The following is a 14,229-nucleotide window of genomic DNA, read 5'->3' as shown; positions in this document are numbered from 1 at the left end:
ATCACATACTGAAGTGACTGAAAAACCTTCAGTCAATTATTTCTTTAAAAATTGAGATACTTCTGGTGGCAGCATACTGCTTTTAATTGGTTCCTTTCCCTTCCAGAAGCTTGGCTGTCAGCAGAACTTGTATAACGTTAATTCCATCTAAGAATTTACAAACTTAAAAAAAAAAAAATCTCAGGAAGGCCAGCTATTACCCACATTTACTATGTAAACTGAGTCTAAAGAAAACATGAAAATTAAAGCAAAGCAGAATTTAAAAGCACTTTTCAGTCAACACACCCACCCCATTGTCTGTGCAGGATTAATCTCCAAAATACGTGTAATGAAAAGCGATTGTATTCCAAATTGTTTAATTTAGAAGGAAACTGATTTTGACAATAGAAACACAATGGTCAAGGACAGTGTTTAATGAGCCTTAGAAAGTATGCTAAGGCAGCTTTCAAAACCTCAATTCCCCGATGATGCATAACTTTATTGCACTCTCTTGACTATTTAAATCTCAAGGGTCAGAGGGTTTGTATATGTTATTGGTAACAAAGACTGGAGCGCTCTCAACTTTCAGTGAGTGAATTCATAAGGCACCGCCTTTATATACAGTCTAAAGTGCTGTGGAAGAATGTGTTCTATGTAGTTTGGACTCCAGAAACTCTATCAGAATAAGCTTGACATTAACATCAGGACTTTTATCACACTCAGCCTTCCAATCTCATTTTATTTCTCCCGTATTTTTATATGCACAGCAAGTGGCGTTGTGTCATTATTTGTCATAGGTGAGAAAGTTGAAGAATATACGATATAAAAAGGATAGACCAAAATTTGAGTTACGGATAATAACGTTTCGTCCTTTTCTTGCATGGATAGCTAGAGTTTAAGGTACACGCTTTCCTGCCTGCCTACTTGCCAGCCTTTCTTCATTTTATGGTACAAAACTTTTAAGGCATAACGTTGGATTTGAAATTAAAACTTTGGCATGATAAATTTTTTTTTTTTTTTTTTTTTGCGGTACGCGGGCCTCTCACTGTTGTGGCCTCTCCCGTTGCGGAGCACAGGCTCCGGACGCGCAGGCTTAGCCGCCATGGCTCACGGGCCCAGCCGCTCCGCGGCATGTGGGATCTTCCCGGACCGGGGCGCGAACCCGCGTCCCCTGCATCGGCAGGCGGACTCTCAACCACTGCGTCACCAGGGAAGCCCTGGCATGATAAATATTTTTTATGGTTACTTAATAGCATTCCAACATACAGCCCCACGATATATTCAGTTTTTTCCAGAAAGAATTGTGTGTGAACCTGAGGATTATCAGGGTTACATGACAGGTTCTACACGATGTCTCAACTCAAATTTAGAGTTCTGATTCCCGTTCTTATACTTTAACCATTCTATGGCAAGCTCCTTTATTGAATCGATGAAATATTTCCCAGGTCTCCTCTGGGATGCTTTCCTTCCTAAAGGAACCCAGAGGGATCCACATAAATAACATGTATTCCGGGGCCCTGCTGTCATTGTCTCCCTAGATGCCCGGAACTTCGGCATTGAATAGTCATACACAGAGTGTGTGGTAAAATGTTTTGTGGTAGAACAAAGCATCATCCTAATGCCATGTAGAATAGGGAAGACTTGAGATTTTCAATTGTGGGTTGCCTACATACTGTCCTATGCTTCCAGACTGCGGATTGTTTAAAAAGAATCCAGAGGATACCTCTGGCTGAACTGAAACTTGTAATCCTCAACAATTCAGAGGAGAGAAGGTTAATATTAGGGCCGTTCAAACATCTTATTAATACGACTGCTATGCCTAATGATGCAACTTGCTCCAAATGCTAGGGTGCACCGATTGATGAAAGAGGAAGAACAGCAGAGAAACCCTGGTTGCTTCCAGTAAACCAAGTGTTTGTATATCGCATGTGTGTTTATTGAATCTCTGCGGAGTGTTCTTTTTTTCAGGGGTTTATAACCTGAAAGTTAATACAGTCTGGCCTGAAATAACTTGTAAACCGACATGCATGATGACATAACGCTGCCGGTGATTATAAGCCCTTCTGTGTGAGGTGTCATCAGGTCCAGTTGCCCCACAGTCCTCTGAACAGTAACATTGGATAAGAACAGAGGATGGTAGGGTGTCTGCTTCACATGTAGTGGGTTTCCTGCTACTGGTAGAGACACAGCCGTGCCGAGTCCTCCCTAAGACCCCAAACCTTCCTCTTTGCGTTTTTAGGGTATAAAGTGCACTGGTTCTGTTCATCTCCTTTTGTGTAAGCAGAGGAAAGCCTACCGTCTTCTCTACTGAATGCTTTGTGAGCTATGTCTCGTGCCCTGTCAACCAGATCCTGACCCTTGCTCCAAGCCGCTCAGATAACTCCCTTGACGTCGTATGGTAAATTGAAATGACATCTCGTTAGACAGTTCTATGGAAGTGGCTCGTGAACTCATTCAATAAAAGGACATCGGTGTGAGAGTCGAGCGTTTGGGGGGGTAAAAAGGTAACTCCTCGGTCGGCAGGAGATTTGTCACTGACCAACCTTAATTAACTCTGATGTCACATGAAAAGGAGCTGTTCCTGGGTACAGGTCACTCGGAGGGTAGGCTCCTGATGGTAGCCGGTGACAGGCCCGATGATAAATGAACGTGCCCTGTTAAACCATGACCCTCCGAGAAGCCAGTGTCAAGGAAAAAGCTCAGAGAGGTACCCTGAGGACGTGCCCCTCGTAAACGTTGACAGTAGGAATGCCGACGTCGGTAGAGGACTTTTCTCTTGGTAAACATCTTAAACCACACAGATTGTTTTTCTTTTCAATAACCTTTATAGAGTTTAAGGAAAAATGAGTGAAGTCCATCACCCATGTATGGGTGGAACCAAGACCATGGTCACTTCAGGGGCTAATACCCTGGTGTCCTCTGTGTGCTGCACTGGAAAGCTGTTGGTGGATTTTGTTGACTGACAAAGTGTGAACTGTAAGCTTTAAAGCAAGCAAATTATTCAAGTAAACATAGGTTGAGGGCTGTGCCAACTGTCACTGCTGAAATTAAGCAATTTTTTCGCTTGTGTTTTTACACCTGAATTCAAGACATAAATGCTATATAAATGATTTAAATTTTCTCTTGAGGCATGGAGATCAGGTGCTTCCTAGTTTGGATCTGATGATTTGGGGATTACTTGGGATGGCAGAAACTCTGAAGCAAGAAACCATTGAATTCTTTTTTTGTGGGTCCCTTTGATAATAAAAAGATGAGAAAGAAAATAGCAAGTCTCTGGGATTAGCAACTTGCTACAGATTAGGTGTATTCCTGCTGGAAGCAGCTACCTAACCATTCCGTCCTTTGTGGACCTGGGACCGAGAGCACAGTTATCATAACCTAAGATATCCTACATCTGTCCATCTAAACGTCACAATCTTGTCTCCACGAGGGATTAGTCAACAGTGAGTCAGAGCTTCTTGCTGTTGCCGAGTACATGTCAGTTTCTGAGTCCAAGCGTGGAAAGAGGTTTCCCTGTGCCTGAGAGAACGTACATGCCCCCTCTCGTTTCTAAACCCACCTTCCACCACTCCTAAAAGAAACTTCCCGGGGAGGAAAGCATGTTCCCCGTAGGCAGCAATGTATGTGTGCATGTCTTTACGTAAACATCCTTTCATTTCTCTAGATCCTTCCTTGATTTAAGGCCAGCTGTTCTGGGAGGAAAAGAACATTTAAAAAACTAATGTCGCCTCTCATTGTGGGACTTGCTTGAGTTACGCTGCTGTCATACAGACTCCCATGGCTTTCCCACCTTGGATTTAGTCTGCTGGTAGACGGAACAGGAGGTCTCTGGTCTTTCCCCATCATGCTAGAAGTGAGAGAAAAATGTACGTTATAATGTCTTCAAGTAGTATGTTATAATACTTCAAGTAGTATAATGTCTTCAGTTGTGTGTTCAGTGTGATAACTGAACGTACAACTGAACTGTGTTCAGTTATAAGGGACCCTTCATATTATCTGACAAATACTTTAATAGAGGCACGACACAGAAGTTAAGACCAAGAGTTAACTTCTTATTAAGTATTAGAGCCCCGTAGGCATTAGCATCTCAAACAAAAGTTTTGGAAGTTTCTGGAAATTTGTTTCATTTGCATTCTTAACCTTTTTCCCACCCTTGCCACCAACCAAAAAGATTCCATGAGGTTTAGTCTATGAGACTTAAGCTTTTAATAAGCTACATCTTGAGGAAAGAAAAGTCTTCTTTTATTATGAATTATGTTTAATTAACCTCACACAACCTTGGTAAAGACTCGAGGTCTTAACATCAAATTTTAGAAACATGATACTTGGGGATCTATATTTAGATAAAGAGGTCATTTATCATGTAGGATTATGTACTATTGAAAACGTGGTATGTAAAATCAAAGACAGATGCCTCTCATTTGAAAGAGACCTAATATACAAAGCTTTGCATTAAAACCAAATCCATTAGAAATCAATAATTTTAATATTAAAGGAAATACCGTAGATTTCTTCCAAGAGCTCTAGCAACGTAATTTTTGACGTGACTCAATTTGTTAAAATTCCGATTTAAATAGGTAAAATTCAAAAGATGCAATTGGAAGTGATTTTCGATTAACATTAAATTTAAAAGATTGCAATTTGGGGGAACAGTGAGTTTCTTGCAATATGTTTGTAAATCTTCTAATACATAAATAATGATGTTATTGAACACGAAGTAAAAATTCTCTAACATCAGCCTTCTGAAGCTTTAAGCTGGAGAAACAACTACAAGTACAAAAATCTAACACTGATGAGGTTGTATGTAGCAACAGAATTCAAAATAGCTCAATATGCAACTTAACTCTGATTATTTTAGTCATAAGTTTTGTTTTCAAAACAGCTTTATTGAGATAAAATTCACATACCACGAAACTCACCATTTTAAATTGTGTAAGTCAGTGATTTTTAGTCTATGCACAAGAGTTGTGCAACCGTCATCACTATCTAATATTAGAACATTCTCACCCCCAAAAGAAACTCCTGTTGTTACTCACTTCTGTTCCTTTCTCCCCCAAGCCCCTGCCAACCACTACTCTTATTTTCTCTCGTGTGGATTTGCCTATCCTGGACATGTCATATGAATGGAATCATACAACATGTGGCCTTTGGTGACGGGCTTCTTTTTGGTTTTTAAACAAGACAATATTATTTTCTCACGGTTCTGGAAGCTGGAAGTCTAAGCTCAAGGTGTCATCAGTTTGGGTTTCTCCTGAGGCCTCTCTCCATGGTTTGTAGACAGCTGTCTTCTCTCTGTGTTCCTACATGGCCTTACCTCTGTGTGCCGTAGCACAGTGTTTTCCGGGGTCATCTGTGCTGTAGCATATATCCGTACTTCATTTCTTTTTATTGCCAAATAATATTCCATTGTATGGATCGACTACATTTGTTTATCCACCCGTCGTTTGGGTGGTTTCTACTTTTTGGCTATCACAGATAACGCCGCTACAGACATTTGTATACAAGTTTTTATTTGGACATATGTTTTCGGTTCTCTTGGGTAGATACCTAGGAGTGGAATTGCTGAGCCATCTGTTTAACTCTATGTTTAACCATCTGAAGAACTGCAATCTGTTTTCCAAAGCAGTTGGACCATTTTACAGTACTACCAGCAATACGTGAGGGCTCCTGTTTCTTCACATCCTCATCAGCACTTGTTCTTGTCTTTTTATTGAAGCTATCCTAGCGGGTGTGAAGTTGGTATCTCACTGTGGTTTTGATTTGCATTTTCCTGATGGCTAATGATGTCCAGCATCTTTTCATGTGCTTCCTGGCCATTTATATTTCTTCTTTGGGAAAATGTCTATTCGGATACTTTGTCAATTTTTTAAATGGGTTATTTGTTCTTCCAGTAGTTGTAAGTATTTTAAAATGTGATTTCTAACTTGTACATTGTCATGGATCACTGTGGATTTCAGAATCACTGACTTTTTAGGCCAGAAGGAATTGTAAAAATCTAAGTCCAGCCTCCTCTGTTGGCGGATGAAGAATCTGAGGCTTAAGGAGACTTGCCAAGGGCCACAGCAGAGCTAGTTAGTAGCAGAGCTGGGGAGATGCATGATTCCCCGTCAAAGATGGAATAACATAGCTGTTTCACGATTCCTGTTTGAATAAGGCCCCTTTCTTCCAGAGAACAGCCCTTTGATTTCAATATAGTAGGGGTGAGGGGGTGTCATCTAGAAGGAAGAGGGGCTGATGACCTTGTCTTGAAGTTACATTTAACAGGTCAGAACACTATTATTATTCAGATCAATAAAAAAGGCAGTTTTCTAAAGATAACTTTTAGTCAAATTTTATATAAGAGCCTGCTCTCAATCTTAAAAGTGATGGGCCAGGCTGTCTGGTTCATAATGACCTGTGGTGGGTGTTCTCTCTCTCAGTGTCCATCATGGTAGCTTTGAAGAGGTTTGAAGAAAGAACCTCAATCATTTGGGCTTTGATTTGGTTGCAAAATAAAGCCTTTTTTATTTACTTGGAATTTTACTCACGCTTCCCATTGAGGTCCCAGAAAGCCTTCCATTTTGCCCAATGAAGTACGGGTGGGAAACGTAGAGCAGCATCTTAGAACAGTCTGTGCATGGGCTTCCTCCCAGAGGTTCATCATGTGGGGAAAGAAGGGGTGTTTGTTTAAGAGCCATAAAGCTCTGTTCGCTTTCTACCTACCCAATAATACAGAACAGACAACGAGGGAAAATATTCAGACAAGCACAGTACAGAGTGTCAGTGTTCAGTCAGTAAGTTCACGTACACATATTGGCTTTTTAATGCTATTAGCCCACTGTGCTTGACCTTAAGTTTTTCCTAATAAAGAAGCATGGGATAAAGCCCGTTTTCATAGTCTACACTTAGTTTGTTTTTGTTTTTGATTCTACGTGGAAGTGAGATGATACCGTATTTGTCTTTCTCTGACTTATTTCACTTAGCAAAATGTCGTCAGGGTCCATCCATGTTGACGCAAGTGGCAAGATTTCATTCTTTTTTATGGCTGAATAGTATCCCATGGTGTATATATACCACATCTTTATTTATCCATCGATGGACACTTAGTCTTGACTACTGTAAATAATGCTGCAGTGAACATGTGAATGCATATCTTTTCGAGTAAGTGTTTTCGTTTCCTTCAGATAAATACCTAGAAGTGGAATTGCTGGATCATGTGATAGTTCTATTTGAGGAATATCCATTCTGTTTTCTGTAGTGGCTGCACCAATTTACATTCCCACCAACAGTACACAGGGGTTCCTTTTTTCCCACACCCTCCCCAGTTCTTGTTAATTTCTTGTCTTTTTGATAATAGTCATTCTACGTGTGAGGTGATATCTCATTGTGGTTTTGATTTGCATTTCCCTGATGATTAATGATGTTGAGTATCTTTGACATGTACCTGTCATGTACCTGACATGTACCTGTTGACAGTCTGTCTTTGGGGAAAATGTCTGTTCAGATCCTCTGCCCATTTTTAAAATTGGATGGTTTGGTTTTGTCCTATTGAGTTGTATGTGGGTTTTTTAAATATATATTTTGAACATCAACCCCTTATCAGACATACGATTTGCAAATATTTTCTCCCGTTCAGTAGACTGCCTTTTCATGTTGATTGCATTGAGTTTTTTGTTTGGTTTTATTTAAATATCAACCGCTTATCAGACATACGATTTGCAAATATTTTCTCCCGTTCAGTAGACTGCCTTTTCATGTTGATTGCATTGCGTTTTTTTGTTTGGTTTTATTGAAATAGTAATTTTCCTCTATAAGGAGATCTCTTTGACCCTCGTTGTTCTGTCGTAGTTGACTTTGATGAAAACAATAGTTCGTGGACCAGCTAGTTTCCTGAGGCGACAATGATTCTTTTAAACGAGACTTCTAGGCTCTACCATGGCAAACAGTGGAAAGTTCTGATCCACATCCGAGCTTCACAATGGGGGGTCATTGTTGGGTTGTAGCACTCCACCCTTCGAGATGAAGTATCCTGTGGATTTATTTCTAAGTGGACAATGTGACTCTGAGCTACGCATGAGTCGAGCAGACAGAGTTGCTCACGGTGGGAAGAAGATATCAGATCTTGGATGTATGCATATTCACGTCCTTATACACATCACCACCAAGACGGAGAAAGGGTCTGACACGCAGGAGACACTCAGAACGTGTTAAATATTCATGACGCAAGTGGGTGTATGGGCATTAAACTGCTTCAAAGAAGTATTTCAAGGCCTAATGACATTTCAGAGCAGTTGAGGAATAAATATCTCACTTTCCTTTTTCTTTATGAGTTTTCCTGTTAAACTGTAGTCTTGGTACTTCCGTTCATCTTTATGAGATTCTAGTTTCCTATTAACTGAAGGATGTGATGTCCCAAAGTGTCCAGTTACTTCGAAATGCTGTTTCCTGATACCTCTCCTTTCCTTTCTTTCAATCAACTACTTTTATCAAGCTTCTTTGTTCCAAGGGCAAAACTCGTGATGTCAGCGGAGACAAATTCTATAGCAAACTATTTTTCTCAATATTTATCCCCCTTAGCTTTCCAATAATCCTATTTTTCTCTCAGTGTCTTATTTAACCACTCAGTTAGGTGGTTTTCTTTTGGTTGGAAGCTGGAGTGGGGACCGCAGAGAGGGATGTGCGGTTGGCATATTTGTTGAGGGATATTCTCTACATGACACATCTCCCTCTGCTGGAATCTGGGTGGTTCTTTCAAAGTTTAAGATCCTCTCTGACAAGGGTCAGGAGTACTGGTGTTCTAGGGCACTGATAGAGAAAGATTCACACAATTTGGAAACCAAAATAGCAACAAAAAAGGGGGAGAAAAGTAGGAATCACCTCATACCAGGGAAGGAAGGCATCTTCCCCTTGGCCTCTCCTGGATGGGAAAACTCATTCTGTGCACACACACCACAGAGATACCTGCAAGTATTGCCAGAATTTTCCACAGGAAGCTTGGGGTGGACCTTTTCCAACCCACGAACAATTGCTCAGTTAAATCCCTGGAGTTCCATGCCACAAAGAAGGGCAGAAACTGTTCTGGCCTGGACATTTTTTAGGGCAGGCGTTATTAACTGCTGGCTGTGGCTTTTGAAAGACGTAGTGTCCTCCTGGATCACTGATTCTGAGCTACCCTGTTACTTCAGAAAACTCGTAAACATGAGGAAAGTACAAAATTCTTCTTTAGGTACCTGAATGGGTCGACTTGTTCTGTGAGGTTATTTGATAGAACAAGGGGAGCTCGATAAAACGGTCATTCGAATTTAAATTTAGTTAATATTGAGCCATTTGCTCCAATCATAATTTGATACCAGGGCCTACTGTATGTAAAAGTGACTTTCAAAATATTAATATCATCAGCAACACCAGCAAAGCAGGTAATGTTCATCTAACATCTTTGCAGTTACATACCCAGCAAAACGTTCTTTGATGCGAGTGGGGGAGGGGAGTGATGCTGCTAGGTGTCGGTGACAGGGGCATCTGTCTGCCACCCAGACGACAGAGCACCAAGTTCCCATGCTGTGCCTGTGGACTTTCTGGCTCACACGTGAGGTTGCCAAGGAGCAGCACATCCAGTAATGCCGAGGCAGGAAGTGGAGAGATTAAGCTTCCAGGGCAGATCTTTCACTGACTCTAGTTTTCTTTGCGATATTAGGACCTGAGAGAAACACTAGGGATCATTGCTAGACTACCCCGTGGAGTCTGACACATGCAGGTCTGTGGTCTAAGATCCCAATCTTCTGCTTTGGATTCCACTTTGGAAACTTTCTTTTTTTTTTTTTTCTGTGGTACGCAGGCCTCTCACTGTCGTGGCCTCTCCCGTTGCGGAGCACAGGCTCCGGACGCGCAGGCTCAGCGGCCATGGCTCACGGGCCCAGCCGCTCCGCGGCATGTGGGATCCTCCCCGGACCGGGGCACGAACCCGTGTCCCCTGCATCGGCAGGCGGACTCTCAACCACTGCGCCACCAGGGAAGCCCTGGAAACGTATTTTTTATGTAGAAGATATTCCCTAGGATCGGCTCTGCATACATAACTTCCCTCCTTCCAAGAATATCTTTTCTCCCTCCTGCTGACCCTTACCCCTGCTAATCCCGAGCCCCATCTCCTGCTTTTACCAGGAGGAGGGGGAGAGCAGGGGACGAGGGGAGGGCTCCTGATCAGAGACCTCTTCTGCTAAGTCGAGAGCTTCAGCAGAGACTCAACCTCTGTGGCACCAATTGCTCAAAGAATCGTGGGTCTGGGGATGTCAGAAATGGACAGAGAACCAAAGTCACGCAGTCCAGTCTGCCGTCTTACAGATAAGAGAACTGAGATCTGGAGAAGGTGACCTGGCCAGGGTCTCATAGCTGGTCCCCGGGATGGATACTGTGTTGTATGGAGATATTGTGTCGTGAGGAGATGCTGTGTCATGAGGAGATATTGTGGCGTAGGGAGATGTGTTGATTTGAGCACACTTTTGCATAGCTGATCTCATTGCCTCACAACGATCCCCGTGAAATATACTTTGCAAATGTCACGTAGGAGCAGACAGTTCCCTCTTTTCTCTTCCATTATAGAAGGAAGTTGATTATGTAAGACAAACCAAGTGGCTTCTAAAACTGATTTTGATTCTATAATTAGTTTTCCAAATGAGGAAACCAGTTCAGAAAGAGAAATGACTCGCCTAGAATATCATGGCTCAACTAATGACTGAACTATGTCTAGCGTCCAGGAAAAGTTCCATGCCTTGTATTCAGGAAAAAGATCGGACGGGCCTGTGTAACCAGATGACCCATGTTGGTAGTTCAGTATTAGAAATATATTTTGGATGACATTGACATTTAATCCTGAGAGTTTTTAAGAAGTCACTGTATATTTTAATATGGTTGCACTTTGAATCATGATTGAATTTATTAATGTTCTAAATTAATGGGCTTTTGAATATTATGTAGATCGTCTGGCATAGTAGGATATACAATATTCATGAGCAGGAAGTCTTGGAATAGAAAAAAATGTGTGAATTAAAATAAACTTGTATCAGATATACCATTTTGCCTATGCAAGTAAGTTAAAGATGAAAAGTTACCTTTTATGGAAAGATACACCTTTTAAAAAAAGACTAGAGGGCAATTTGCAAATAACACATTTCAAAAACTTTTTTTCCAGGATGTAGTTCAGGTTCAAAATTAAAAGGTCCTGAGCTGAGTTTAAAAGGCACCCAGCACGTGATGCAAGCAGGCCAGACGCTGTATCTCAAATGCAGGTGAGTGACCGTGTTGGTTTGGGGACAATCTGATTGCTCTTCCTTAGGCAGAACCACTCCCTAGGAGAGTAGAAAGGTGGCCCCCCCCAGAGTAGACAGGTAAACGTCAGTGGTCTTCCGTCATCTGCCAAGTGCAAACCTCACGCATCCAGCTTCCCCTGGAGGGTGATTCCTTCATCCATGGGATGGGAGGGAATTACTCACTCACAGGGAATCAGGGGGAGGGATGCCCCGAACATTTTGAGTTGTTTAAAAGCTTTTCTAAATGTGTTACTTTTCTGTAAAGAAAGTGACTGTACTTAAGAAAAGACATCAGGATAGAAATGACAGCTTCAGAACTGGCCCCAGCCGTGACTGACTGTGTTTTGTTTTCTTATCTGTGACTGCAGAGGGGAAGGGGCCCATTCCTGGTCTTTGCCTGCAACAGTGAATAAGGAAAGCCAAAGCCGGAGGCTGAGCATAACTAAATCTGCCTGTGGAAGGAGTGGCAAGCAGTTCTGCAGTACTTTGACTTTGAACGCGGCTCAGGCAAACCACACTGGCTTCTACAGCTGCAAATATCTCTCTACACCTGCTTCCAAGAAAAAGAAAGCAGAATCTACAATCTACATATTTATTAATGGTAAGACTTCCATTTTCTACATTCTCTTTGCTCTAACTTTGCAGTGGGTCATAAATCCACCTGATCCTTTGGAAAGGGAGCTTTCCTAGTGACTGTGAAAGAAGTGGGCCAGGAAAGAGAGCCTACCCTAGCTGTTGAAACTTGTGGAGTGCGTTTTAATGTATTTCCTGAGTGTCAGTTTCAACCAGAATTTTCAAGGACCAGTCAGTCGATTGCATGCTCCCTTAAGGGAGAGACTCTTGTCTGTTTTGTTCACCACTGTATCCATGGCACCTAGAATACTGTCTGGCATATCGTGGGATGAATAAATGAATGGCAAGCGTTTAGTTCTATTTCCTAATTATTGAGAAGCCCAAAATACAATACAGAGTTTTGTCCTTTAGCACAACTGCATTCTCTGATAGGTTGGAATTGTAAAATACGGTTCTATACTAAATTCGTAAGTGTAATGTTGGCAATGTCACTCGAAGGTTACAAAATTAATTCCAGTTAATGATACTGTATTATTTCATGTTCACAAAGCGAGTATTAGAAAGATATGAGAGTAGCCACCTGCCATTGCATAGTGAAAAGGGCGAAAGACAAAAAATGAATCATGTTCTGGTTATAATTTTTATAGTATCATTTTTTAGTTTTTTCCTTCTTTAGAGAATGAAGCAATGAAATAATATTCAGAGGGAAGAAATATAAAATCCTTAAAGAAACATAAAGTGGCAGTAGCAATGGATCCCTGGAAGGAATAATAAGGAAGATGACTTGTCACTTTGTTCTTCCTTGTTTTGTTCCAGCCAGTTTCCAAAACTTGCACAAGACTCTAGCCTTAGAGCTAGAGCTCTAACACATGGAGCAAAATTAGTAGGCACCTCAGGCACAAACTCAAGTTAAAAAAACAAAACAACCAACCATCAGCGGCAATAGCCTAAACACACGTCCTGGGTCTTCCTCCCGGCGAGTTAGAGAACTGGGTCTTTGCATTGAAGGCAGCACCATAGACTTACATTTTGGTGGGAATCTTTTTTGGAGTGTTTTACCTGAGCCTAATATGTAATTTTCCAGATTCAGGGTTAGTCTTAGAGACAGTAGAACAGTAGTGTGATATTGGCAGTAACATACTAGCTCGCATCAGCCTGCTTTGACTGAGTCACTTTTCTATCCTGCTCCGCCAAACCCCTGTTTGCACATCTTGCACTTTTCCGGGGGGAGGGGGTGGGGTGGGCAGAGAACTGGAGGAGGCGACAACTTGCTAGCTGATCGCCATCATAGGAACGCAACCAGCCCACTTAAAAATAAGAGGAGGAAGGAGGCCAGGGATCTTGGCTTGGAGAAGGCAGAGCTGCCTTCTCCAAGAGGGAAGAGAGGGCGGGGTCGGGGGGGGAGCAGGATTAAAGGGAGAGACACAGACACGACGTGTGCCAGTGGTGATGGAAAAAGGCATGTGCTCAGACATCTGTTCTCTTTTTCTAGCTCCCCATAGTAGGTTATGTTCTGGTGCTTGTGGAGGAAAGAAAATGCTTTTATTCCTGTCTCTCTAGGGGAAATGGGGGGAAATTTCATTTACACTAAAATTCTTACAAAACTTTCTCCTGTGGGTTAATTGGTCTGACCTTCCGAATCAAACACTTAAATGAGTAAAAGACCATTTCTCTTTTTTTCCCTAAGAAATGACATTCGGTTATTTTCATCTTTCACTCCTACATTACTCAGTAGGCCTCATGGGTTATGCAGCCAGTAGGTAGGTGTGCAGAACCTGTCAGCTTCAAGCCCCTTTGAAAACAGAAGAGAAACTTAGCTATTTAGAATTATCTCCACTTCCACTATACAATAGAGCAGATCTGGCAAGTAAGGATCACTCTGGGTGTCAAATCAATAGTCACTCTAAGCCCTGTGAGGGCAAGGTCCATGTCTGCCTTAATTACTTTTATCTACAAAGTGCCTCCCGGGTACAGCGCCTGGCTCATAGCAAGAATTCGGTAATATTTGTCAAATGAATAAATGAAGCGATTAACAGGGCTGTGTGGAATACTCTGTTGAAATTGACAGTGAGGATGAATTTCTGGCCAAGTAGGAAAGAGAGGCATCACTCATTCTCGCTGTCTGGTATGAGGCTGTGGGGGGTGAGTACTGGCCGTGGTGTCATGTATCACGTCTGCTCTCTGGTAGTAGCCCACAAACATTAGCATAAAGGTACAAGTCCTAGTATCTCAAAACTCCTGCACAACTTGGTTGGGTAGAAGGAAATTCTCTGTTTCCAAGACTGTTCTTGGAGAGGGAAGGATATCAAAATGTGCTGATTGTGTTTCATAGGGCATTGTTATTGGAATACCGTGCATATTATATGCGTTCATTGGGAAAATCTTTATGAGACGT

The 14,229-nt window shown here is 41.8% G+C and overlaps 1 protein-coding gene across 2 annotated transcripts in view; it reads left to right on the top strand.

The window, feature by feature from the left end:
- Positions 1 to 14,229, top strand: part of FLT1 (fms related receptor tyrosine kinase 1) — a 220,437-nt gene that overhangs the window by 63,111 nt on the left and 143,097 nt on the right. For both annotated transcript variants that reach the window (XM_079902951.1, XM_079902952.1), the window contains 2 exons: positions 11,144 to 11,240; positions 11,630 to 11,862. In XM_079902951.1, coding sequence (XP_079759077.1) covers positions 11,206 to 11,240; positions 11,630 to 11,862 — 268 coding nt within the window. In that variant the 5' untranslated portion in view covers positions 11,144 to 11,205. The remainder of the gene's footprint in view (positions 1 to 11,143; positions 11,241 to 11,629; positions 11,863 to 14,229) is intronic.

This window comes from Stenella coeruleoalba, assembly GCF_951394435.1.
Source record: "Stenella coeruleoalba genome assembly, chromosome: 18".
In the NCBI taxonomy this organism is placed as follows: domain Eukaryota; kingdom Metazoa; phylum Chordata; class Mammalia; order Artiodactyla; family Delphinidae; genus Stenella; species Stenella coeruleoalba.
This window is presented reverse-complemented; position numbering and strand designations above follow the sequence as displayed.